Source organism: Anopheles coustani, chromosome 2 (assembly GCF_943734705.1).
Source record: "Anopheles coustani chromosome 2, idAnoCousDA_361_x.2, whole genome shotgun sequence".
Lineage (NCBI taxonomy): Eukaryota > Metazoa > Arthropoda > Insecta > Diptera > Culicidae > Anopheles > Anopheles coustani.
This window is the reverse complement of record NC_071289.1, coordinates 92,351,651-92,378,141: the sequence shown is the minus strand read 5'-3', so window position 1 is coordinate 92,378,141 and position 26,491 is coordinate 92,351,651. Positions and strand designations below refer to the sequence as shown.

Genomic DNA, 26,491 nt, shown 5'->3' with positions numbered 1-26,491 from the left:
AGCGGATCTAGGCTGACCGTTTGCAACAAACCGCGCTGCACCATCAGTGTTCTAATGCCCAGTAGGTTCAGGAAGGCATCGGGAAGGGTTACCATCCCGGTGTCGAATAGAGTAAGTGTAAGCAACTGATCGTTTGGTGCGGCAACGGCTACCGTCTGCAACTGCGGTGCGGAGCTAATCGAAATATCTGACAGTTTACAGCCGGCTGGAATCCGAAAAAAGCGATCGTGGTACTTCCAATATTCAACTCTGGTAGCGTATTCGTCGAACAGCAGCAATAGCACACTGTCCGGGTAGGGGGTGATAAGCTTCATAACTTGCACTATTGACGAATCCTGCATAATGGTAGCAGAAGCTCGCAGACGTTGTAGACCGTCGGCGGAGAAGTTCAGCTTGTCGTAGATGCACGAGGAAAAATAACGATCACAAGTCTTCGGTCCACCATTTCCCACAGGCGCAGCTACAGACCACAGCCATACATTTGCTACCGAAAGAAGATAATGGAGATGCAATTTCTTTAGGTTAGGTTGATGCTACACTTTCTGCTGTAGCTTTGCGCACGTACCGACCACAAACCAGAATATTACACATTCTCGTTTTGCTTCCACCATTGCTAGCGCTAAACTAAACGACTGTTTTCTAGCATGGTAAGGTTATTTTGCCATTTGTTAATTTTGTGCGCAGATAATTTAATCGGATGTTCCAAATTAGACAATAAGGTAACAATTCTGTTACCTATAAATAAGTTTTTAATGATTTATTATTCAGCTAGCTGGCAACGAATGCGAATAGAAAAAAAAGCATTCATCTTGTTTCCGCCCGGGATCGAACCGGGGGCCTTCCGCGTGTTAGGCGGATGTGATAACCACTACACCACGGAAACTGGTGAGAAAACCGGGTCTCCAATGGGAATACAATTTGATTTCAATACGTTTCAGCAGCGTACAGCCAGAGCATGGTATCGAAAGGTTTCACGTGGAACTGACCCACATCGGAAAAGGTAGTTGTAGGACCCCACCCGGTTGGTACCGCTTCCCGCCCGAGGTAGACACCCGGCATTTCGGCTCCAATAATATTCTGTCGCAACGCAGCCGACGCTCGGGCTGTCGCAATGCAACGCAATACACACAAAGCCCCAGGAAAGTGGAAAGAAAAGCCGGTTTGCAAAACAAAATCCCTTCCGTCGAAACATTGGTGGTCAACTAAGGGTAACCCTCCTTTTCGTGGAGGGGAAGGAAAAGCGATAAATTTAAACTCACTGCAACGAAAACAGCTTTGCGCTGCGAGGAAAATGGCATCGCAGGTTATCGAAGCGTGCTTGTTTTCCGTTTTTCCGGCCACAACAGCACCAGCTTGGGACCTGTTAGGTGTACCTTGCTGTGCTTTAACCTTTCGTGGTAGTTGCCTGACGGAAAGGGAAGGTGCCCAAGGCGTGATATGGCAGTAAATTATGAATAGTGCCAATGAATGCCGTTCGAAACACGTCTTTTTGGCATAACCGAGTTGAGTTGAATTTGACTGCTCATAAAGATTGGTATAATTATGTATGCTTTCCAATAAAAACTGAGGAATAACTTGCTCACTTATCTAATCGCAGGTTATCAAACTTATTTCATTCGATTGAGGAGCAATCTCGAATACCAAACAGGCTTAGGTTCATCGAAAAAAACTGAAATTAAAAACGACAATCATTGTGTTCCTGCGCCTTCGCATGAGAAACGATAAAATCGTCGTTTCCCAGAGTCCAGCTCGGAAATGTGCAAAAAAAACAAAGTGAAAAAATCTCAACCGGTCACATTCCAACCCAATCCTGCTTACTTCATTCGCACATTCCGGTACCAGGCTGCCAACTTGTAACCCCACCCAAAGTAAGCGATTGGAGGCGAAGATTTAATGCACTTCACTTCACTGCAGCACCTTTGGACAACCTTCACAATCCTTCCTAAATCGTTCGTTGCACCCCGAGAACGAATCCCGAATCTTCGGATGGCATCGCATCAGGTCGCTCCCACCGTGCGAACCAGTAGAACGAAAAGTGAATCATGCCGATGGAATGCAACGAAGCCGCGGCTCAACGAGTGCTGATGCCACGACGTCCAGGACCAGTTTTCTGGTCGGACACCAGAGAGCACCCGAGTAAGATATATCGTCGAAGGAGGAAATTACTGACTGGTAGAAATCCAATCTGTGGCCCAAATGGAAGGAAGGTTTTCTTCGAAGGAAGGGGGTCGAAATTTAATCGGTTCTTATCTGAAGTAGACGATTTCATGTATTTAGATGTGCATCCCTTGTTCGTCATCAAAATCCAATACGGAAAAATAAACACACACCCTTCGTTTTAGTTTGATTTGATTCTTTCTTGCTTCATTGATGGTAATAATATATTCCATAGCTAAATAATATTTATTATTACGCTCATTCCATCTCCACCGTAATCCTAACACTTCGTTTAAGGAAACAATTATCATTCTCTACAATCACATCAATCCGGTTGCAGTTCGATTTAATTCATCGTCTTTCGTTTTCCACTTGAGGCCCAATTTCGTTCGAAAAGCTGGAAGGAAGAGGTTCTTTGTACGAAAAGTGATTCTACTCTTTGAAACCTCAATACACACACACATATATGCATAGATTATTGTATTCATCTTAATTCTTGATCTCACTCAACCCTAGCATAAGCGAGTGGAGTTTGGGACTTTGACTTAGTATAAAGCTGATTATTTATCATGGTAACAAAATCTGTTCGAATCGTAACTATTCAGTAGTTAATTACGGTGTTTGTTTTGCTGTGAATTTGTTCTTTTTTTCTATTCTGTCTTTATATTTCGTCCTCTTGGTAGCACTGAAAAGTTTTCCTTCTCATCCAACCGTGAAAGCGACACTTGTTTTACTTTCAACCACTCCCCAATTTGGACCTTCCTTCAGCAATCAAGACTTGGACATCCTAATGATGATGTTGATTGCTTTGTTATTCGTCAGAGGGCGATCGGGATCGACACTTTGGTCACGACGTCTCGGCTACCCCGGCCCGGTTGTTACGGCCTACTGCCGCCGATCGGTGATCGGTTAATGCATTTATTAACTTTTATACTGGAACCAGATTTTCTTTAGTTTCCCACCGAATGGGTTAGACAGCAGTGTATTCGTTTTTTCTTATCCCTTTTCACAAGTGGCATTCCGATAATTGCCCTGCGTCTACCGATGGACGGATAAATACGGCTTTTGGCTTCTCTGCTTCACGCCCAAGATTGGTCGGATCGTGTTTTGTTTGGCGTCCCTTTTTCGTGCCCAACCTTTTACGGGATCGTCAGTTTCTCAAATCATTCAAGGTTCATCTTCAAAAGCCTTCCGTGTTTTCTAATTCCCAGCATTTCTTTCAGGTTCCCCTTTTGTACAAAACGTTTACCGGTGATTTCTTTTCCAAACCCCCTTTTATTTGTTTCTCGCTTCCCACATGCGGCCCCGTAATTATGTGTTTTGTGGTTTTTCCTATTGCATTCAACCCTTTTCCCCCTTTTTGTTTGTTTTGCCTTCCCAAGCCAATGGACTCGGGCTGCTGATCCTTTTCCACACCAGGAGCAACCTCGAAAACTGAAATCTAATTAAAGCTATCGGTTCGAACCTCGGTTCTTTTGTGGTTCTTACGCTAAGGGGTGAGAAAAGGTTTGCCTTACTCCTTCGGTTGCTCCACCATGTTGCTTCCGGCATGCCGATGCGGTTCTCAGTCAAGTATCGAAATAAAATAACACAAAGCAATTCGATCCTTATTGTCTATCTTCTTATGCACTAACTCAAAATAAATTGAAATATAAACAAAAACGAAAAACAAACAAATACAGTATCACAAAATAAGTACCGATCAGTGTTTCCCCTTTTCACGGCGAAGCCCGTTACGGCAGAGGAAGACTATTTCACTAGGAAAGCTACTGGTAGAGCGTGAGTTTGTCTATTCAACGGAAGAAACTTGAGAAGCGGAGAGTTATGTCGTGAGTTGTGGAAAGAATGAAAAATGACTTCAAATGGCACACACAAAAATGAAAGTCTACTAACGCAAATAACTGTACAAAGTGCCAGAGGTGAAATAGGAATAGTCCTACGTCTCGAGATCGAGTGTGTACTCTCTGCTATTCTGTCCTAGTATTGCCTTCAACGTATGCCGGAGATCCCCAACGAGCGACCGCTCCATTCGAAACCTTCCACCTGACCGTGGAAGTGAAGGAGTGACTCTGGATGGAAGGGAACCGCACCGGATTCACTCGCATATCTTGAGCGTGGTGCAGCGTCGCTCCAGCTCCTCGTTGAACGAGTTGTCGAACGTTTCGTCGTCGATCCACGTCTCCACCGTGCTGGCGCTGGTGCGCCGGGACGAGCAGCGCGTCGACCGCCAAACCACGTCCGTGTCGATCTCGTAGTGCTTGTTGTTGAGGTTCTCCCAGACGTCGGTCTGCACCTGGAACGCCGGCCGATACTGTGGTTGCTTTCGCTGCGGCGTCGAGGCCTGCGACTGAAGTCGGGATAGGTGCGCCGGCGAGTACTCGAAAGGATTCCAATGGGTTCGCGTGGGGTACGCCGTGACTGGGGGCTGCATTTGGTCGGTGGTGGTGGTGGTGGCGGTAGTCGCCGTAGGACTTGGTTCCCCGCCTCCGGAGTTGCATCGCACGGGACTCGCTTTGACCGACGAGTCCCACGGACTCTTGGATACCTTATCCCAGCTGGCGCCTCCACGGATGTTGTAGTTCTTCCAGGGGTCGATGAAGTCCTCACTCTTGGACGCGACCGCCGCAGCCATCGCAAGGTGAAACGGTGACGACGAACAGGATGAGGAGAGCTGGAATGCTGCTGCTGTAGGAGAACCTTGCCTGGAGCCGTCCACATACGCCTCACCGCCTTCCGTCAGCTGGTCGATCAGGTAGCGCTTGGTACGGTCGTACTTCACCTTCTCGAAGAGGATGGCTGCGGCCGTTTCGGCCACCGTAAGCCGCTCCAGTACCGAGGGTGCCGCCGAAGGTTCCTCCACCGTTAGAGTGGTTTCCTGCTCCAACCGTTCCCTGCTCTGTGCCGACTCCATGGTGGACGTGAGGATCATCTCTTCGCCGCGTAGTTGCCGATGAGGGCCGTCCTCCAGGTCGTCCACCTCGTCGAACTCGTCGTCATCATCTGCGGCGTCCATCTCGATGTGGTTATAGTGGCTCCGCCGGGCACACTTCTTAGCGGTCAGAAAGAGGGGTTTCGATATTTTGTTCGTCAACGATGCCGCCCCGTGGTGGTGCTCGGCCATCGTACCCATCGTCCCCACCGTCGCCATCGTCCCCGTCTCGCCTTCACCGGTCGATCCACGCATCAAACTCTTGCTGATCTTGTCCAACTTGGCTCCGATCAAGCGGCTGCTACTGTTGTTGCTTGCCAGCGTGGACGAATCGGGCACCCGAGGTTTGCTCTCCACCGACGCACCGTCCACCACCGACGGGACGCCATCGCCCGACTCCATCGTCGGTTCCTCCACGACACCACCACCACCCACCGGACCATCGAACGTCTTCGAGCGCAACCGGAAGCACTTGCGCAGGTTCACGTTCTTATTGCTCGTGATGTTCATGCGCTTCTTCGGCAGGTTCTTGGTGTTTCGGCTCAGCTTGTAGTTGTTCTGCGTCTCCGGTATGGCCGGGGTCGCCCTAGGCGATGGCGACGAGGACCGCCGGAACGATACCGTCGACTCTTGATGTTCCTCCTCCGCCAGCGGATAGAATCCGGCTCCGTTGGCCGCCTCCGTCTCGAACCAACCGTCCGAGGGTGGTTCGTCGAACACGGTGCTGGCCTCGCGGGGCTGCACTTTGCAGCGTGTCGGGGTGCAGTTCTTGTGCAGCACGTACTTTGCCGTGATGCGATTGTTCAACCCGTGGCCGTTGTTCGTGGGCGACTTGTCGAATCCACCGCCACTGCCGTTCGTTGTGGCACTCGGGTTGAACGACAGCTTCCGGATTATCTGCGGGAAAATAAGAGACAAATTGGTGGTTAACTTTTGAGTGAAAACAAGAGCTAAATATGCAAGTACTAAATGCAGCTGAGACGTGTTGATAAACAGAAAAACAAAATCACTCGTAAATTCGGTGTGAAGTTGACAACGAAAAAACTTCAACTACCCTTTTCTTCAAAACATAATTCTGCTTTCTTCTGTTCGCCTCCATTGAAATCTCGCGTGACAAGAGGAGATAAAGAAAGGTGTTTTTCTCTGTTCCCACCGAAAATTTAGCTGTTAATTTTTGCAACAAGTGCCATCTGCCTTCTGTTACTTTCCGTGCTGGACGCGAATAAAAACAAAACATCCCATCTCGGTATATTCACTTTCGGGTTCACTTTCCCAAAAATCTCTGCTGAAGAGAAATCAAAAGACTCTGACGTTCGATTGATCCAAATCAGCTATCAATATTTAAAAAGGTCCAAGCACCGGAAAAGGAGAAAACGGAAAGCCGGGCTGAACTAAACGAAGCATGTGAAAATCGCATCTCGGAGTGGACTCTGTTTTGCCTTTTTCCCGAATCTTTACCCGTAAGATGTAAGGGCCGCAACCTGTTGCACTCTGTCCCATCTGTCGTCCTTAACACGAGTCATCCTTTTCAAGTCCGTTTTTCTCAAGGATCTCGATTGCCAGCCCGGATTCAACGCCGTTCGGAGAGACCGTACAACCTTCTCGTCGAAACATTGTGCTTTCTTCTCGGTTGGCCACTTCTCGCGTTTCGTTACATTATGTTTGCAATCATTTTGCTTTGATTTTTTTTCCCTTTTCTTGCACACTTTTGCACCATCATTTTCGTTTTCTTCGATGAAAAAAGTTCCACTTTGCTTCCTTTCAACTTTATGATGTGTGACGACCGTCCATCGATGTTTCCCCCGCTTCGACCGTGGGACAACACGAAGAGGAAGTTGAAACCAGACACGATGTGATGCTGTTTTTTTGTTCCGCGTTTTTTCTTTTTCTAACCATCAACAGGCAACACGGAGGGAGACAGGATCCTTGCGACAGGAACCAACAACACGCAAAGATTGAGGTAATATTAATAAAACAGGGAAAGCGGGCGGGCGTGGAGGGGTGAAAAAAAAGCTCAAATTAAGCATCACAACAACACTCGTGCAAGTTTTCGTTCCCACAGGGCACCCCTCGGTTCTTTCCACGTTTGGCCGCAACGACAACAATCTGTCCCGGGGGAAGACAAAAAAAAAACAGCCACATCCCTGCCATGTCCTGGCTTTCTCGCCCTCTTTGTCCAACTGCCGGGACCACAAGGACCCGGACATTAAGGAATCCAGTGTGCTAAATGCGCAAAACTTGCAACACAACTGCGATTGGGTAATCTTTACCCTGGTGGCGCCGATGAAAGATATTTTTTCCTTCTGCCTTCGGGTTGTTGGCCGTTTCCTTTCCGCACAAAAGAAGAAACGTGTCGCGAATTTAAAGCACAATTTGGGACACATTTTAAACACCGGGGGAAGGATTTGGGTGACCAGGTGCTGTTGTTTCGTTGTTTTAATTCAACAACTTGCTGGGGTTTGCTCTCGTTTTGAAACGACAAGTTCGTGTATTTTATGGATGTCCAACTGAATTGACACCGTTTTACAATATGTCATCACATCAGAAATGGCAGTGAATTAGCCCACCTTTGTGAAACGAAGAAAGAAAAAAATGTGATGAAATATTTAAGAAAAAAACACTACATCAAACGAAGGACCACATCACCGATAAGGCAAGGCACCTGTGTCCGGTTTCTTTGGGAAACCAAAAACCTAAAACGTGCGATGCAATTGTTGGCGCCACTGGAAAGAAAAAGTACCATCCTCTCACTCGGACCATCGGACCACGGGAAAAAGTTAAAAATTTTCAAAGAGCTGTAAAAAGTTCGAATTGAGTCTGGAGGGGTATAAAAGGGGGTATCTTAACTTTGCGTTGATGGGAAATGGAAGAAGAAAGAAAACGACTCCACGGCGATCATAGCAAGCAGTTTCTCATCCTCCCGCGGGATGCGTTAAGAGGGAAAGAATCGAAGCAACCGCAGAAGTGACCACCACACATCCATTAGCAACCGAATGGGTTGAGGGGAAGTCCAGGGGAGCAGCACCAACCGAATGCAATCTCAGCTCGTGCACCGAAAGGAAGAGGATCGTTTCCAGGGAGCGAATCCGGTTTTCCGTCCCATGGGAACGGGTCTCACGTTGGTCTCGGGAAGTTCTTCTTCGAAGACGGTGAATGGGAACGGCATTCCCGATGCGTTGATGTTGAAGCTAATGCAGTCGGGCAGCGGAAAGAGTGCCGAGCGGCTCAAGGTTGCACACGCCGTATTTAAAGGCGCAACAATTTGGGCGAACGATGATGGTGCGATGGACAAAGAAAAATATGATGCCTCCTTACGAGATGGGTTTCGTGACGAAACCGAGACACAAGGATCGTGAGAATTCCTTGCCTGTAAGCTTTAACGTTTGCAGTCAGGAAGTTGGCGCAAGTTAAGACATAAAAAGGCTAGCGCTCGGATCGAGAGTAATTTCGAGTATTCTCCACAGAGGAGTTAAACTTCGAATCGTTTGCTAACTCATTCCGGTGTGTGTATTTTTAACAGTCGAAGCAAGCGATGAATTTTGACTCGCTCAAGAAACAAGAAGAGAAGCATGAATAAACACACAACCCACCGTAAACCAACTCTATTTCAAATTATGATTCATCAGGACGGCCACAGGACTCTTCGACCGTCCGAGATTGCTTCCCCGCGACTCCCTATCCGTGGATCACGAACCCACTTTCTCGATGGCGTGGGAAAGATAATATTTTTCCTTCTTCACCGCATCCCATCATCTCGTCTGCGAGTTTCTAGCAGGGGAAACAAGGGAAACAAGGATAAGCACCAGGCACCATTTCGTGACGAGGCGGGAGAGTTTGGGAAACCGCTGGTTTTTCCTTTTCTTCTTTTCTTGCTGATCACTTGACGAGATTTTTCACACCCACAAACACGACGACGGAATGGAAGCGGAAGGCCCGGAGAACCAGACTAGCAAAGTGGGTTGATTTTGAGCGATCAAATATTAGCTTAACAACGCACAACCATAATCCACACGCCGCGCACCAAATTTCCGCAATTAAAAGTTGACGAGAGTTTGGAAAAGAGACGACGACACGGATTTCTTTTCTCAGACACTGAGCTTCCTTTCCATTTTCCTTTTTTTATTTGCGTGTCGCCAAAGTTTTATCTACTTCGTAAAGAAAGTTGTTCCGGCAGCTACTGTGTTATCAGTTACACGAACAAAAAAGGACAAAAATGGTTCGACACATTTTCCGCATCACAATTCGAACGAAAGGAATATCTCCTCGCTTTCGGTAGAAATGTGTTGCGAACCACTTGCTAGACACTCATTTATTTATCCCTTTCGAGAAGGGTTCTATCGATTGAGAGAGAGAGTGTATGTAACCAACCGACCGACACTTGTCAAGGAAATTTCAATCAACGTCGAGGTGGAAAGTCCATTGCCGAGGAAAACTGCGATTTGAAATGAGAACATCCTTAAAGACCTTGAGGAGTTGGCACAGAGGGAGGGTTAAAGGAGCCCTGGTGAAGGGTCCCGATGCCGGTAAATATTTGATTCTGGAAAGGGAACCGAACGCAAACCAGCTCGATGGCATTGAAAGTGCAGCAGTTTGCAGCAAAACGATGGCGAAGCTTCCGGTCGGTCGAAATTGTATTTCCCACGCGTAACATTTTCCAGAGACACCAATGTGTCCCGGGCACATCGCCATCGTGTCCATCTCCTCTTCTATTCCCACGGCGTCGCAGCCGAACGAAGGACCTCTTCCGGCGCCACAAACTGTTGCGCATGGACGCCGTTTTTCCCGAGTGCACGGTTAATACAATAAATGTCCACACTTCCGGTGGTGGCATCGTTGCAGCTGCGTTGGTGTTAGAGTGATTTGCATGCTCCGGTGGGCTGGTAAGTGCGTTTATTGGCGTGAGTAACGGTGACGACTACCGTTGGCGACACTAAACTCCGCTTCTGTCCGAGAAAGGACACATTATGGAGTTTAATTGTAAATTGTGCCCAGCATGTGAACATTCTGACGTTCGTCATCATGCAGACACACGCCGGTTTTCTCTCGTATGACTTTGTTGCATGGGTCTCCGATGACCGGGGGCTTCTAATAAACTGTAGCGAGCCGGACATAAATTCTCTTCAATCTGTCCTATGACACAAAAATGCCACAAAACCCCAACAAAGAAGGAGGAAACTCTGCATATCCCGGCGGGTGCAATTGGACTGGGTGTTTGGGAAAACTAGTAACAAAAAGGTCACACACAACCAACCCCCAGAACGGGGGCGATGCTGGGGTGGGAAAGAAGAAAAACCAAACATTGAACGGAGTGAAATTCAATTTAGCAACTGCCGGACGGCTCGAGACTCTGGGAAAAAGGGACAGTTCTTCGGGGTACGAGCGCGTTCTCGGGGAAATTCGCGGTGCGAGATTAGTTTCCACCGGCCAGCAGTGTGTGAAAAGTGTGTCTCTCGTTCCCCGTGGCTTTCCTCGTGGACTTCCAACCCTCCCAGAGGGTGACACACTGATTACCACCGTGGATCAACCGAGGACCCCTATCGAATTGAAAAATTGCCTCGTTCGGTTTAGTTCTCCCAGATCGAGGGTAAACGAGAGACACGTTACGCATCGCTGTCCCGCTTCTTCCAACCAGCAAACGCGACACGTATCCTTAAATAGTAGGGCTCTAAGCCAACCTTTCAGCACGAGAGCGGGCAGGAGGCAGCAGGTGGTGGCTCGACGACCGTGGCCCCGTTGATCGTTGGCGTGGGAAAGTTGGAAAAAATCGTGCCGAGGACGTGCTGGCCCCTCGCTCGTTTTTTTTTCTTTGTTTTTCCTTCTTTTTTTCTACACTATCCATCACCGTGGCGTGCGCTAGAAAGGACGCACGACGCGCCGTAGAAAGGAAGTGGAAACGGAAAACGACCCAAGCAACACACCAACAACAAAAAGTAAAAAAAAAAACACACAGACTTAAAGGACTCCCAAAAGGTTCCCACTCGCCCCGGAGCCAGGCTGAAGATGAGATGATTTTCGGGTACTCCTTCCGTCCCAGCAGCAGCAGATGTCTTACAAAATTTGATGGAGGATTCTTCGAGATTTTCATTTCCAGCTTCCATGGCTTTTTTTTTAGAATCTGTTTTACTTTTCTTCTCTCACAGGATCCCTGGGAAGTAATGGTTTGTCGGGGCGCACAGCTGTAACCGAGTGTGTCAGTAAAGCATCGGGTTTTGGCAGGGACAGATTGTAGGTCAGTCTAATAAAATAAAAATGCCAACGACTATCTGAGACTGGATTCGACAGGGATCCGTTCTGAGAGCAGCTGGGATGGAATTCGATAAATATAATGTCGTCACACTTTCGATTTTCGGGTTGGCTCAAAGACGGTGGATTAAAATGGATTAGGTTCCTGGACGGGACTTTAAAGTTTCTGGAGAAGATGCTTTCTCGTCTAAAAGAAAAATTCTCTCAACTCTAACACCTCCACGAAGCGAAACTTGAACGCATTTTGAAAATAACAAGTAGTTATGAAAAGGTATTTACAACACTTACCTTCACGCAGCACTTTTTCGTTTGCTTCAGTAGATGCGACATGGTCATCGTCTATTGTAAACCGCTCTGGAACACACGGTAATTTTCTCTTCACGTCACTAACAACTTGTTCGACACACTTTAGAGGTTGTTTCGTTTCAGTGGGCTATTTCAATTCCCTCCAGTAACATAACTTTCGAACGGATCCAGTGCTTCGACCGTTTCAATTCTTCACTTTTGCACCAAGAATTCACTTCACCGAACTGGACTTTTTAGGCATTAAGGTACAGATTATCCCACCGGGAGCGGCACAGCCATTTCACACACTTCGAACACCATCGACCGCGGCGGCCAAAAGGACTTTTGCGCCTCGATTAGCAACACGGTTCACGGTTTTCCTTCCTGCGCTCGCTAGAATCCAATCAGCCTAATGAGACAAATTCGATTTCAACTTCCATTTCGGAAGTGGGTGGGATGGCTTCTAGCGGCTATTTCACACTCACTTTCGGTTTGCTTTCTTTTTTCCTTCGTTTTAATTGTGTTTAAATTCACCACTTCGCGGTATCTTAGAAAAATCGGCAATGGTGGGGATTTCTTTTCTTCAGCAACGCTGAATAATCCTCCCGCGGATGGATTTATTTCCGACAGCAAGCAATCCGTTTTATCGATTTTAATACGCTTTGGCTGTGTAATCTATGCACACTACCGCTTCGATTCCACAATAATCCTTGACATCAACGAACGAGACCGCTGGTCACGACACCGTTCCGTTCCGAGCGCGCTGTCAAAATGCTCCCGGTTCCTAGCAGGCGACTGCTGCGAATGATGATGGAATTCCCACTCGACTGCCGGCAAAGCAGGCTCGCTCGAAGCCGGTGAACGGACGGATGAACGCAGGTCCCATTTTTTCCCCTACAACGTTCGGGCCCCGCGGATGAACATCAACATCAGGCCGAAGGGCGAGCCGACGCACCATCGATCTAGATGCCGCGTGCGGCCCTTTTCCCCTCCGGTTGCGCTCCGGCGAAGGGCGAAGGGCCGTTCATTTTTCCGATTTGTTTACCAGCCGGCCGTAACCAAGGAAACCCTCCCCGCCGGATGGTGGTTCTGCTGCCGCAGATTACGTTCCCACGCTTCGCCACAAAACGTGACGTAAGCGTTTCGAAACCGAGCCTTCGACCGAACGCGAGAGTCAAAACAAAACTCAACAACTCGCCCGGCTTCATCCGGTTTACGATTTGTTATCACGTTCTTCCTCGCAGGCCGTCGTGGTCCTGCTCACTCGCCGGCCAGTTTGATGAACTCGACTCCGAATGCATTCGGGGTGCGCGTGTTCCATCCCAACACACATCCTTCATACACCCGCTTGCTTTGATTCCTCTCCCTTATCGACCGCGAATATGAACGATGGGCGATATTATGAGCTGGTGGGGGGGAGAGTGCACTTAGCGGGCAGCCTCTTCCTCCTACCGCGAACCGTGGGATAAGGTTCGCTCATGAAATACACAACGAACCCTGGGGTTCACTTCCGATCTTGGAGCCAGGTTTGAATTTTCCTTTGCCACCGACAAGAAGCAGCAACACCCCACCAACCAACAGGTGAGGAGGATCCGGGGGGAGCGGGGGGAGAGTGCCGTTTACTTTGGCTGCGAGGCATTTCGAGGGCCCATTCTTAGCTTCCCTTTCTTGCTTCGCGTCTTGTTTGTGTTTTTCTTTTTTAAATCATCGAAACCAGAGGCCGAGAGTGAGGCAATATTGAATCGATCGAGCTCGAAGACGGTAGACTAATGGGGGGGGGGGGGGGGGGGGGGGGGGGGGGGGGGGGGGAAAGGAGGGGACTGAGCTTGGAGCAGAAGGCCCTTGGAGGGACCCGAAAGAGTTTTGTTTCACTTCGCTTTCCCACGATGCTTATCGAAATGTGTATGTTGCACCTTGTGTAGCGTTTTTTTTATTTTGTGTCTTTCCTCCCCGTTTTGGTTTCTTATGCAGCTCCCTTCTTCGGGACTGTCTGTTTCCTCTTTCGCTCCCTCGTTCCGTCCTTCACCTTCCGGCTGCTTCCTTAGTTCTTGCCCCCGTCTTATGCGTGCGTTTTAAATTTCCTCGCGTTGCACCTTCTTACATCCATGCGAACAGGAAGGAGACGCGTACAAAACGATAAAATTATTATTAAGTATGGCATACACAGGTTGTTATATACACCAACACAAATAAAAATAGTTAAAGAAAATATGATCTCCTTCGAACCGGATTTGAACCAGTGACCTATGGATTTCTACAAGCACGAGAGTGCAGCACAACGGTTCCGTGGGATCGCCACACGTTGCACATTTTTCTTTCGCTCATTCTACAGTCCACCGCTCTACCAACTGAGCTATCGAAGGCTGTTGACTGTGATTTGGAGAAGATCACTTTTTAACACCTACGAGTTCAGCAATGTTTTTGATTGCTACTAATTATAAGTCCAAATATGCAGTTGCAAGCAAAATGACGACGAGAGCAATACAGAATATAAACAAAAATAAATTGGTCTTCATCTGTGAAACGAAACATGACGTACCACTAATAAAAAAGTGGACAAGTAAAATGGAAAAAAAATTCGCAATTTCCTTCGAACCGGATTTGAACCAGTGACCTATGGATAACTGAAACACTGCGCACGAAATGGTAGAGACGTATTGTTTCGTACACTGAGAAAGTGGTGCACACAGTGTAGAAAGAAACACACAACAACCATTCGGACGGATTTCCTCTACAGTCCACCGCTCTACCAACTGAGCTATCGAAGGCTTCGAGTGTAGCTTAGCGTTTCGCAGTGAAAATTGTGCTCCACGCTCCAGTTTCAGTACAACGCGCAAGCAGCATTGTGCCAGCATATAACCAATAGAGTGGGGACCAACGTTGTACGGTGGCTTAAAATAGAAAGAGAAAGGGATTTCATGGAAAGGGGTTGTGGCGTTCATTGCAGTTACAGGGGCTTTTCTACATGCTACGTAGAAACAATATGAAAACATAGGTCAAACATACAATGTTTTTAGTAAATTTATTAAATAAATCAGGAGATGAAGGATGAATAGTTTTAGTAAATTTATTTAATAAATCAGGAGATGAAGGATGAATAGTTTTAGTAAATTTTTTAAATAAATCAGGAGATGAAGGATGAATAGTTTCAGTAAATTTTTTAAATAAATCAGGAGATGAAGGATGAATAGTTTTAGTAAATTTTTTAAATAAATCAGGAGATGAAGGATGAATAGTTTTAGTAAATTTATTAAATAAATCAGGAGATGAAGGATGAATAGTTTTAGTAAATTTATTAAATAAATCAGGAGATGAAGGATGAATAGTTTTAGTAAATTTATTTAATAAATCAGGAGATGAAGGATGAATAGTTTTAGTAAATTTTTTAAATAAATCAGGAGATGAAGGATGAATAGTTTTAGTAAATTTATTAAATAAACCAGGAGATGAAGTATGAATAGTTTTAGTAAATTTTTTAAATAAATCAGGAGATGAAGGATGAATAGTTATAGTAAATTTATTAAATAAATCAGGAGATGAAGGATGAATAGTTTTAGTAAATTTTTTAAATAAATCAGGAGATGAAGGATGAATAGTACAACCCTCCTTTGAAGCTGATTGGAATCATGGATTACTCTTTCCTTTTGCTCATGGTTGCAACATGATCCGTCATTGTTTTGGTGCAAATTCATTCAATTAATCTTGCTCCTTTACCTTAAAACTTACTCTAGGCAGACTTTAAGACTTTAAAACCCGTAAAACAACACCCTCAAAGCGGCCCCGACGGAAACGTATTAAAGATGAACTGGCGCAGAAATCGGTCGAAGCATGAAATCAAGCCAGGAACGTGATGCCACTCGCATACTCAAGGTTTACACGAGACGCATCAACTGGAGTTGACAGCGGAGCGAAAGGTTCAAGTTCGGCACGGAAATGGATCCAATCATTAGTGCAATCATTGCGACTCGCACTAATTGTCTTTCTTCTCCTTTGGCTTTCACGCCTCAAGGACGGGATCTGGTATATCTCGGACACGTCGAAATGTTTCGTAGTCGACTCCTGCTTTCTCCTCTTCCGTTGTGTGATGTTTGTCCAGTTGAGTCCATTTTTTTCCCCGTCCCCTCCCCCCGGTCGTTGTCAATGCCCAATTGTAGAGATTATCGAGCCGTGGCCAAAATAAAATCCCGGAAACCCATTATCAGCTCCAGCTGGAATAGCCTGCGGGCGTCGGGGAGAAGAAATCGAATCCCATGGAGCCGAATGATATGAGCTCTTTCCCAGGCGGAGAACGGTTTTCCCACGAACGACAACATCGAGGCGGTGGTAATGTTTATGGATTTTCGTACCATTTATCTCGAAGGTGGACGCAAAGCAAAGGACTTTTTTTTTATTTATTTTAAGAAATTGCATATGCACTCATAGGCGGGGGAAAGTGTAAGGTGCGCCACGTTAACCCATTGTCAGCCTCAGCAATTGCAGATAGGTTTCCCCCGGAGGCGAGAGATGGGATTCGCATGATGGAAACCCGGTGTGTGTGTGTGTGTGGAAAACGCGTGCACTGGGGAACGTGAAAAACAATCAACATAAACAAACCATAATTGCATTACCAGAATGAAAACTTCCACCCAAACTCCATTTTCTCAGCTGCAGGAAAAATAAAATGGAAGACAAAAATATGTAGCTCCGAAAATGCGGGAGAGTTCGAAAAACGGATTTAGCGTCCAACCCCAAACAGGACCTTGCCAACAAAATGCGTAGAAAGGCGAACCGGGCCTAGGGGTCGAAACGACAAAGTGCATAATCTGTCGTCTCGATTGGCGGAGGCAAACAATGGGACGCACGCGACACCCCGATCCAAGGACGTGGCCAAGTTCAAGGAAGCAGCGTTCAAGGAAAGGGGAAGCAACAGGAGTGGCGCCACGTGCCCGAAAACCATTTCGAAGCGCACGAATATGAACGCGGCTCTAATTGCGATGGATTTGCTGCCGGAAAATCCTTCACCTTCCCCACCCAACTGGCCCCCTCCGCCCTCCGATTCTTGGCTGTGGAAAAAAGATGACTGATGAGTGACGTCGACGTGCGCCCGAACGATGGTCGTCGTTTGTTCGCCGTTTGCAAAGATCGGTTTCCCGGGGATTCCTTGCACTCCCTTTTACCCCCAATCCCATCCTAAGCTTCCCGTCCTTCGCCTTTTGGCCAGCAACCTACGCGTCCTTCTAGATCCTTCCACTTCGGACCTGGAGTACTAGCTCATGTGGAATGAAATTTCCAATTATCTCTCCAGGGGACTCCCCCCTTGTTTTGCTTCGGGATTAAGGAGTACAAGGAAGTGCTAACGGCCGGAGGTTGCCAAAAAAAATGGGCGAAACAAAAAAGTGGGAGGAGATTCGGGAGGACGAGCAGCATTGGACGGAGTGGACGAAGGAGCGAACATCCTCTCCCCTACGGTATAAAGTAGTGTAGAAAAGCATACGCAATATTGTGCAATCGCCTCCTCTGCTCGGTTCCTCGTTATTGAGGTACAAAGTGAATCACTTCTCTGTCCTTGCCGATTTCAATTACATTTCACAATTTATTCCTTCAGTACAACCAGAATGAAAGGTCATCCTAGTGCTTATGAGCAGATAATAAAAGTGGCATTTTCTGCACCACCCACCTACGCTTTCCACACACCTTTGACCTTCTGCTGCTTCTAGCTTACATCAGGCGGTTACATCTCGATTCAATCCATGTCCTTTGTTGTCCCTGCTAGCAGGAAGCGCCCCAGCATCGGAACAATGTTCACTCATCAAACCACCATCCCAATCGAAATAATGCTGACAATTGTTTTCAAACCGATGACGACACCTCTATTTCCTCTCATTGTCTCAAACATGTGGAAAACGGATGGGGTTTTCCGATGCCCTTGGGTGCGAAAGGACAATGATCTTGCCCGGCCATTGTCGACCATGATGTTGATTCAAACGAGGTTGAATTATGTTTACGTCATGTTTTACAACGCTGCCCGGAGCATAAATCACGCTTTAAGGGAAATGCACATGAAAATAATAAAAAGTTGTCAACGTTTCTCTCCTTCGAACCGGATTTGAACCAGTGACCTATGGATTACTACTAGACGATTGTCGAGATTTGAACTCGAACAACGCTCACTACAGTCCACCGCTCTACCAACTGAGCTATCGAAGGCTTGGTTCCTTGCATTCAAAAGTATGATTAAAAAACACGCTCTCGAGCGATCACTTTCGAAAAGCAACGCCAGCACTTTAGTACCTGTTTGCGCATAGCTTAAAAAAGTGATAGTAGCCCGATCGTTCGATCCCCTCTACTTAACTATTTTTATGCCCCTGTCACAGTTTCATCAGGCAAAATAAATCCAGACGGTCAAACTTCAATAGGATAATTTCGTTTCCATGCACAGGTTTTGAATTAACAAAAAATGTTTTCCTTCGAACCGGATTTGAACCAGTGACCTATGGATTTCTATTGTTTCTAGAGGTGAATGATCGTGTCCCAATTTCACTTATTTCTCTACAACTACAGTCCACCGCTCTACCAACTGAGCTATCGAAGGCTTGGTTCCTTGCTCTTGAAGTGTGTTTAAAAATCACTCACTCGAACGATCTTTTTCAGAAACCTACGCCAGCTCTTTAGTGATTCGCTAGCATAAAACAGTGATAGTAGCCCGATCCTTCGATCTTCCCTTTTTAACGAGTTTTAAACTACCGTCAAAACGTCATCAGACTAAATAAAATAAGTCAAGCTTCAAGAAGATAGTTTCGTTTCCATACGCAAATTTTGAATTAACAAAAAATGTATTCCTTCGAACCGGATTTGAACCAGTGACCTATGGATTTCTATTGTTTCTTGAGGTGAATTCGGGAGCACTAGGTGGTGTTCCAATTTCACTCATTTCTCTACAACTACAGTCCACCGCTCTACCAACTGAGCTATCGAAGGCTCGGTAGATTGTGCCTCAATGTTTGTCCAAAAACCACCTGAATGATCACTTTCGGAATGTATGTAGCCCAAGAGGCTTGAGAGATAGTAGCTCGATCATGCGATCCCCTCTTCTTTGCAACAGAGTTTATTTGGAGCGACGATCACTATCTGTTAAATGCATTCGCCACCAAGAAATGCATCGACGAAAGAAGATTGCGAGTATTCAAAAAATGTTTGGTTATAAAAAAGATGCGATCCTTCGAACCGGATTTGAACCAGTGACCTATGGATTTCTATTGCTTCTAGAGGTGTATTAAGGAGCAGTTGATCGTGTCCCAATTTCACTTATTTCTCTACAACTACAGTCCACCGCTCTACCAACTGAGCTATCGAAGGCTTGTCAGGTTATTGGTCACTGTCCGTTCAAAAGCTACATTGGCGTTGCATTTCGAAAGTTGCCCCAGGACATGCCTGAACAGATAGTAGCACGATCAAGCGATCCCCTCTTCGTTACTACTCAGATTGTTTGGAGCAGCTATCGCTATCTACTAAATGCATTCGAAGATTGTTTCGAATTCGAAAAAATGATTCACTATAAAAATATATTCGATCCTTCGAACCGGATTTGAACCAGTGACCTATGGATTTCTATTGTTTCTTTGAGGTGCTACCCTCCCCTCCACATTCTCCTCTTCAACTACAGTCCACCGCTCTACCAACTGAGCTATCGAAGGTGATACACATTTCATTGATAATTTTCGTACGCTTTCGATTTGCTTCCCGCGCACAATTCAGCGCAAAACGCTCAAACAAACCGAACCGCAACGAGAAGCGTTTTATAACAACATCCAATTACACGAAAGACGGTGAAATAAACTATTGGCAATTAAAGTTACGTCAGCCCATTTGTTACAAACCTACTGGTAAGGTGCATAATTTTCCAAATTAATCAACAACCAATCCTACCGTGTTTTTCCCCCTCCTTTTATGGCGGGCTGTTTTAATGCTCATCAATAAAACGAATACAAAACCAAAAAAAAAAAAAACCCGCTGCCAACGCATTTCATTCGCATGGGAACCAATAATTGCAATCGAAGGCACAATTTGTGATTTTTATTCCCGCGAAGGCAAACGAACCGGGAAGAAGAGTACGGGGAGCTTCCACACCGGGGGGCGGGTTGCTTGTAAGTTTCCGCCCAATTTGGTGCGAGTAAAATCAATTTTAATCATCCTTTTCCGATTGCAGTGTGAATGAAAGAGGGACTCAGGATGGAGGGTGCAGAGGGTGGGAATACAACCCTCCAACATACGCAGGCGCGGGGGGTGGCGCCACCGAGGCTTAAGGCGATCTCGCTCTCTTATCGCGATGAATGCACCGGACAACCCAAGTTTGCAGCAACATCAACCGGTAAAATTATTCGCATTGGTTCGTTGAATTACAAATTACTCGCAAATTGAGCATTATTCCCTTTACTTTTGCCCCTTCGCCCGGTTCCCGGTTACCATTTCTGTTGCAGTACAGAAAAATATGATAAAATTAATGTTAATAACAATCGTCCAACGGTGCAGCGACTCATATTCCAAAGGGATTGCATTTGAACACACACAAATGCAGCAAAGCAAAGTTATGAAGAAACATGAATCATACGATATGCTTTTCTTGTCCACTTCCTGCTCTGTTTCCATTTCAGGAACAGGCTCGCGATGGCCCTCGAATTAAACCGATGGAGCAATCAACGCCATTAAAAAATAAAACCTTCTTTTTTCGGGCGCTACCGGGCTTCCTGTGTGTCGTTGTGGGAATCTCGTTCCATCCAGAAGACGGTGATTACATTTAAATACATCTTCAAGGCACTTCCCTCGGCGTGGACGCGAAAGGAAGCTCCGTTGCACCCGTAATATTCAACGCGACCCGAAGAAAGGGTAGCCACAAATTAGGCACTCGTCCTGCACAACCTGCCCATTTGATCAAGGTCGCAAAAGCTCGTCATCACCAGTTGTGATAGTGGAAACCGAGCTGAGGAAGAGAAAAGAAACCCAATATCAACCATGTAGAACCGCGGCGTTTTCTCACGGCGTGGTCGAGTAATTCTCGATTACGACAACACCTGACCGCGGGACTTTCCCGTGGGTTGTGCCTGCCAATCAATTTCCAACCCGCCCGGGTCTCTGCCCTCCCCGAGCGGGTTTCGCATCCTGCGGATAGCGTGCCCTGAATGGGACAAAAGTGAATGAAAGTAGTCGCATCCTGTGGCGAGGGGGGGGTTTGTAAGAAATGTTTCATTCACAAAAGTTGGTCCTCCTGAAAGAAAAAAAAACAACGGGCCATCATTCTCAGACTCAGGCTGTTCTGCGGGACATAAATCTAGGGAAGAGAAGCCAAAACCCGTTTTATGGGAGGGAAAAATTGGCAACATTGAGATATAACCAAGCAGGAAAAAAAGTACACGCAACGCAACAAAAAAACCGGTGGCAGAGTCGTAAAACGTGCGCATTACGCCATTTAAAAACACCATTTCCTGCATCCCGTGCGTCCGTTGGAGGATATGCATGCAGCACCGAAAAGGAGGTTATTATACTTATTTGCTTTCGAGTAGGGCAGACGACGTTTTCCCACTTCTCTTGACGAAGACGCCGGAGAAGAAAAACCCGGGCAGGGGGGATGAATAAATGATTGCCGCTCCGCCAGGAAGTGATTCCACGGAGCATAACCCGCCCTCGAGAACGGGACGAAAAATGATCAACATCCGCTCTCTCTGGGCGACGGATTCTTGGGCTCAGTGTCGGTTGTTTTATTATGCTTTCTTTTACCGCTCATATTTGTCTCATATCCTTACCGAGTGTGCGAAGTGAATCGTAAGATAACTTTGGAAGGCGAGTTCAACACACGAATGTTTCGCCTGTGCGCTACAGTGTTTAACCGGTTTGTCTTTGCACTCTCTTGATGAGGAGGACGGGAGATGCAACAAAATGGAGGATATCATTAGGAGACTCTACACCTTCTTCAGCGCAAAAGATGAAGTACCACTTGAGAATATGAAAACAGGGCAATTCTATGCAACAAACAATAACTTTCTGAGCTGGAAAATTGTGAAGAGAAGGTAAGCGCAGTCCGAGTACTATCTGATGAAAAGGGTGTGCTCAAGGAAAGGAAAGGATACAATGTAGGCTAACTACTACGAAAGCAAGGCTAATTTAAAGTGTCTTCAGTTGTGAAGAAAACTCTGTGTTGCCGGTTAAGGTTGGGTTTTCCCTGGCAATTAGAAAACATCCACAGACACAGAATTAGATCAATGCTCTTGTATCATAAATCTTTTGAATGCATAAAATGCTTTGAAGTACTACCCTTTGGCGGATTATGTTTTAGTTATTATGCTTTCCACTTTGGTTCCATGCTGTGCCCATAATGATGCCGGTGACCGTTTTCCCATTTCCGGGAGCACTTTTTTACTAAGCGAAATTAAAACCCATCGCTCACACATATTGCACGGCCCCTTTTCCTCTAACGACACAACTCACGGTTACCGTGACACGTGACCGCCACGCGATCACAGTTGAAAGCTTTTTTTTTAAACAGTGGCTTGTTCCTTTCCTTGTCGAATTATGTTGCCTGCTTTTAGCTATTCATCATGATGAATTTCTTAAAAAAGTGGACCCCCTTACTGGTTGGTTCGTTAGTGGTGTGGAAATTGGTTGGCAAAAATATGGAGGGGCAATAGGCAAGAAGCACAAAGCAATGGGAAAAGATTTTGTGGCATGGAAAGTATCAAACAGACCTCCGAGCATAACACACCTTCGATAGCTCAGTTGGTAGAGCGGTGGACTGTAGTGAGCATACAAGGCAAATACACCATCACACATCTTAACGCTGCAACGAGACATGTAACATTAAAATTACTTTCATTTCATTGACACAAGTGTTGGGTGGTGGTGACTGTCTGTAAGCAATAGAAATCCATAGGTCACTGGTTCAAATCCGGTTCGAAGGAGTACAAGAACTTTTTTATTTTGAACGCTTCGTAAATAATCAAAATGAAACACATTTTTACTATATTTTTAGCCTAATCTAATAAGTACTACTTGTTCAGCACGGAACGGCTGGTTTGAATTGTGTAACACGTAACGAGTAGGTTCGAGTAGGCTGTGTGTTTCTTGACTGCGTTTCAAGGGTGCAATTTTTGACCAACGCTGCAGGCTAGGTTACGTTTTCCCGGTTTCGTAGAGCTCCTGCGATTGAATTAAATCAAACTAGGAGCCAAAGACAATCAACAGACAGGTCGAGTCAAATCTGTTTTTTGCTCCGCCATTGTTTTGACAGTTGGTTGAAAAAGTGTTTACAAACATTTCTAGCATACTTGTAGGAGATCTCCGCCAAAATCTTCGCGAAATAGGTAATTGGTAATTCTAGATCACAGTATCCCCATGGTCTTGCTGATAGAAACTACTCTTCTGTGGGATATCATGAGATATGGATCTTTTTGCTCGCTTTGATTGCCGAAATTAAGTGTGTGGGCCTTCCTTATAGCCAGTCTACCTCCAGAACATATTTTGAACGCCTCAATTCCTTGTTCTGTTGATGAAACATACCAAATTTGCAGTTTTACTCCACTTTCTTCGCTGTTCGTAAGAAGTTTTCGGCTCGTTACATGGTATGCTGCGACCTGTCTGTTGATTGACTTTGCTAGGAGCAATAGTTTCGAGGCCATTTCGAACAAAACACTACTCTTCAATCTAAAAGAGGCATCGGTACCACAGTTCATCTTACCGTTTCCCGCGAATGGCAAGTGTAGCGTATCTTATGCAACTTTCACTGTTTGCGACTGAAACCCCTGATCATTTCTCCCACCAAACAAGGCCACCACACTCCCCACCGGCAACATACCTTCGCTCCAACGACACGTGCTTTAACTTAATTCGCGTGAAGTGCACCGTTGGTCGGGGCTTATCAAGTTGTTTTGCTGTCTACAATTTCAACGCCTTCGATAGCTCAGTTGGTAGAGCGGTGGACTGTAGAGAGATTTTAGCGAGAGGTTAAATTGGTGGTTACCTAGATCCCAGAGGTGGGTGGTGTGTGCAACATGCATCCAAACCCCAACTCTTATCTGTGTAACAACGAAATCTACCTCTTCGAAAATAGAGTAGAAATCCATAGGTCACTGGTTCAAATCCGGTTCGAAGGATGAAGGAAAGATTCTTTTTATTTATGCTACTTTAAACGTGGTTTGTTTTTTGCACATTTATTTAAACGCGTCATCCGTTAACTAGTTACGTCATAATTCTATTCAAAATGTCGGCCAAGGATTAGTTTTGTTCGCGATTGGAGTAATGTCCGAAGAACAAGATCGTGTCGGTCGATATCTTGCGGATGATGAAAACGAAAGGTTGATTCGCTCGGAACTGGGTGTTTCTCACGCGGAACTTCGTGCCAACCGCTGTTTCGAGGTGTGGAAGAAAGAAATGGTAAACATTGGAATTAAGCCAAGAACGTGGTAAGTACGTGCGTGCGGAATACTAACATGTTACGGCCGCCGCTTCCGTGCCGCTTTCGTCCACCTTCAGGAACGTGCTCTGCTTCAGCCCGGCCAGCGTCGACCGGTGACTCGCGAACGCTCCAAAGTTATTCCCATCGAAGATGGACTCGTGTCCCAGTTTCGCCAGCACATCGCGCGGATTGTGGCTGTGACGGACGGTGAACTTGGGTAAGAAAATGTCAATCTCTCTCGGTGCGAAAGATCCCTCCAGCTCGTCGAGCAGCTCCACCGACAGCAGATCGAGCAGCTCGTCGAAGGTACCGCCTCGGTGAGGCAGCAGGATCCACATGGTCAGATCGCTGTCCTCGCTGTACGGCACTTGGATGGTGTGGAACTTCTCGTGCGCTTTGTACAGAACTTCCATGGTGACGCTCATCAAGTCCACCGGAGCCGGACCGTCGAGGTATTCAAACGTTTCGCGTGACGTGCGCTCCAGCGGGAACTTCTGGGCCCAGTTTGCTCGCAAATAGAGTGCATTCAGCAGCAAAAGCTCCTGGTTCACCTCAATGTCTTGTTCGGCGAGGTAATTTTGTATCAAACCGGCAGTAGCTTCCTCCGCCCACTTGTTGACCTTAGCGACGACCGATTTGGTATCAGCGAACACCACCGTCTGAGGCTCCACCTTAAAGATAGCTCTCACGGAGTCGCCCAACTCGGGGCTAAGCTCATCGGCGGTCTTGAACACCCCGAAGGACATATTGAGGTACTGGTTTTGCTCGACATCGTCCACGAATTTCACCGCGTTGCTGCGAACATCCGATGGTTCCGGAGCTAGGTAGAACGTCCGGCGAACCGCTTCTCTGGTGCCCGGCTCCGTGACCTCATACAGCGGCGAGAAGGTCAAGCGCAGCGCAATCGGAGACACGACCGAGTTCACTGACCGATTGAACGAATTCTTGAAGTACGCCACGGAAAAGGCCGCATCGCCAACACTGAGGTCAATCCCTTCAGCGTTGACAAACACCGGCAAACCAGCAACTGCCAGCAATAAAACGCAGCTCAATGTTACCTGCGCCGCCATGTTCTTCTAAGGATCCGGTTCTTCGGGGGGCGCGTTCTTGCTTCAAAACATTCACCTTCTACCACGATGGTCAGCAACACTCTGGACGACACAAGTGGACGCGACTCGTGTTTCGATTCGGTTCTGCCCGACGAAGTTGCGCGAGCTAATGTATTCATTATCTCAATGCACAGCGAGAAGATTTCAAGTCTAGCAGGTCAAAGCCCAAAACCTGTTTGCCCGTTTCACGAGTCCCGTATTTGCCTGCATTTGTAAACCACCAACACCTGATCCCGCCGTTGTGTTGGTGGGTTGACAAGGAATATTATCAAGAGATTTTTTAGTACAAAAGGTTCTACTGAAAGCTGTTGCTAGTGGCGGACTCTGTTTAATCGTTGTTGGAACTCAGGTGTGATCTTTACATATTCCATCGGGTTTCTTTTCCGATTTATGCACAAGAACGAGCGACAATGTTTCACCGGGATACCTCTCTTTTAGCGTGTGTGTGAATAAAATTCACCATTTGATTGTGCTTCCAGTTTCGTTTGAAACCTGCTGATGCCGTATCAACCAATACTCGCGAAGACATTCGTACGCGATTTGATGATTCATGATCGCGAAGCGTCCCTTTGGAAACACAACTCGAAGCCTTCGATAGCTCAGTTGGTAGAGCGGTGGACTGTAGTTGGAGAGGAGAATGGAGGAGCACTCAAAAACAATAGAAATCCATAGGTCACTGGTTCAAATCTGGTTCGAAGGAAACATTGTACACAATTAATTTTATTGCGAAAACATCGACCAACTTAAAGGATCTTTTGATCCACGAAAGATGCTCTAAAGAAATGGAATGCACAAAACTAAAATGTACTTTCAATACCTTCGCTCAGTTGGTAGAGCGGTGGACTGTAGTTGTAGAGAAATGAGTGAAATTGGGACACGATTAAGAGGTCCCGAATTCACCTCAAAGAAACAATAGAAATCCATAGGTCACTGGTTCAAATCCGGTTCGAAGGAACGCATCGTTTTTTTATAATCAATCATTTTTTGAATACTCGCAATCTTCTTTCGTCGATGCATTTCTGGCTGGCGAATGCATTTAACAGATAGTGATCGTCGCTCCAAATAAACTCTGGAAAGAAGAGGGGATCGCATGATCGAGCTACTATCTCTCAAGCCTCTTGGGCTTCATGTATTTCGAAAGTGAGCATTCAGGTGGTTTTTGGACAGACATTGAGGCTCAATGAATCGAGCCTTCGATAGCTCAGTTGGTAGAGCGGTGGACTGTAGTTGTAGAGAAATGAGTGAAATTGGGGCACGATTAAGTGCTCTCGAGTTCAGCTCTAGAAACAATAGAAATCCATAGGTCACTGGTTCAAATCCGGTTCGAAGGAATACATTTTTTATTAA

General features: G+C 46.3%; 2 protein-coding genes and 12 non-coding genes across 14 annotated transcripts; 4 read left to right on the top strand and 10 right to left on the bottom strand.

Annotated features, from left to right (window-relative positions):
- Nucleotides 1–810: 810 nt before the first annotated feature.
- Trnav-aac (transfer RNA valine (anticodon AAC)) lies at nt 811–883 on the bottom strand. Its single transcript has one exon. It is a non-coding gene; the product is annotated as a tRNA-Val (tRNA).
- A 3,369-nt stretch (nt 884–4,252) lies between these two features.
- On the bottom strand, nt 4,253–11,665 carry LOC131265983 (uncharacterized). The gene is made up of 3 exons (XM_058268309.1): nt 11,618–11,665; nt 5,311–5,983; nt 4,253–5,238 (listed from the first exon to the last, which is right to left on the bottom strand). Exons 1-3 carry the CDS (start codon nt 11,663–11,665, stop codon nt 4,253–4,255), a joined length of 1,707 nt encoding a protein of 568 aa, XP_058124292.1.
- Nucleotides 11,666–13,830: 2,165 nt separating this feature from the next.
- Nucleotides 13,831–13,977, bottom strand: Trnay-gua (transfer RNA tyrosine (anticodon GUA)). The gene is made up of 2 exons: nt 13,941–13,977; nt 13,831–13,866 (listed from the first exon to the last, which is right to left on the bottom strand). It is a non-coding gene; the product is annotated as a tRNA-Tyr (tRNA).
- Nucleotides 13,978–14,200: 223 nt separating this feature from the next.
- Nucleotides 14,201–14,382, bottom strand: Trnay-gua (transfer RNA tyrosine (anticodon GUA)). The gene is made up of 2 exons: nt 14,346–14,382; nt 14,201–14,236 (listed from the first exon to the last, which is right to left on the bottom strand). It is a non-coding gene; the product is annotated as a tRNA-Tyr (tRNA).
- A 3,302-nt stretch (nt 14,383–17,684) lies between these two features.
- Trnay-gua (transfer RNA tyrosine (anticodon GUA)) lies at nt 17,685–17,800 on the bottom strand. Its single transcript has 2 exons — nt 17,764–17,800; nt 17,685–17,720 (listed from the first exon to the last, which is right to left on the bottom strand). It is a non-coding gene; the product is annotated as a tRNA-Tyr (tRNA).
- Nucleotides 17,801–18,056: 256 nt separating this feature from the next.
- Nucleotides 18,057–18,185, bottom strand: Trnay-gua (transfer RNA tyrosine (anticodon GUA)). Its single transcript has 2 exons — nt 18,149–18,185; nt 18,057–18,092 (listed from the first exon to the last, which is right to left on the bottom strand). It is a non-coding gene; the product is annotated as a tRNA-Tyr (tRNA).
- A 245-nt stretch (nt 18,186–18,430) lies between these two features.
- Trnay-gua (transfer RNA tyrosine (anticodon GUA)) lies at nt 18,431–18,571 on the bottom strand. The gene is made up of 2 exons: nt 18,535–18,571; nt 18,431–18,466 (listed from the first exon to the last, which is right to left on the bottom strand). It is a non-coding gene; the product is annotated as a tRNA-Tyr (tRNA).
- A 237-nt stretch (nt 18,572–18,808) lies between these two features.
- On the bottom strand, nt 18,809–18,949 carry Trnay-gua (transfer RNA tyrosine (anticodon GUA)). Its single transcript has 2 exons — nt 18,913–18,949; nt 18,809–18,844 (listed from the first exon to the last, which is right to left on the bottom strand). It is a non-coding gene; the product is annotated as a tRNA-Tyr (tRNA).
- Nucleotides 18,950–19,163: 214 nt separating this feature from the next.
- Nucleotides 19,164–19,287, bottom strand: Trnay-gua (transfer RNA tyrosine (anticodon GUA)). Its single transcript has 2 exons — nt 19,251–19,287; nt 19,164–19,199 (listed from the first exon to the last, which is right to left on the bottom strand). It is a non-coding gene; the product is annotated as a tRNA-Tyr (tRNA).
- A 3,058-nt stretch (nt 19,288–22,345) lies between these two features.
- On the top strand, nt 22,346–22,542 carry Trnay-gua (transfer RNA tyrosine (anticodon GUA)). Its single transcript has 2 exons — nt 22,346–22,382; nt 22,507–22,542. It is a non-coding gene; the product is annotated as a tRNA-Tyr (tRNA).
- A 987-nt stretch (nt 22,543–23,529) lies between these two features.
- Trnay-gua (transfer RNA tyrosine (anticodon GUA)) lies at nt 23,530–23,733 on the top strand. Its single transcript has 2 exons — nt 23,530–23,566; nt 23,698–23,733. It is a non-coding gene; the product is annotated as a tRNA-Tyr (tRNA).
- Nucleotides 23,734–23,854: 121 nt separating this feature from the next.
- LOC131265326 (leukocyte elastase inhibitor-like) lies at nt 23,855–25,105 on the bottom strand. Its single transcript, XM_058267584.1, has 2 exons — nt 24,070–25,105; nt 23,855–23,985 (listed from the first exon to the last, which is right to left on the bottom strand). The coding sequence occupies exons 1-2, from the start codon at nt 25,103–25,105 to the stop codon at nt 23,855–23,857; spliced, it is 1,167 nt and encodes a 388-aa protein (XP_058123567.1).
- A 627-nt stretch (nt 25,106–25,732) lies between these two features.
- Trnay-gua (transfer RNA tyrosine (anticodon GUA)) lies at nt 25,733–25,844 on the top strand. Its single transcript has 2 exons — nt 25,733–25,769; nt 25,809–25,844. It is a non-coding gene; the product is annotated as a tRNA-Tyr (tRNA).
- A 490-nt stretch (nt 25,845–26,334) lies between these two features.
- Trnay-gua (transfer RNA tyrosine (anticodon GUA)) lies at nt 26,335–26,475 on the top strand. Its single transcript has 2 exons — nt 26,335–26,371; nt 26,440–26,475. It is a non-coding gene; the product is annotated as a tRNA-Tyr (tRNA).
- Nucleotides 26,476–26,491: the final 16 nt, after the last annotated feature.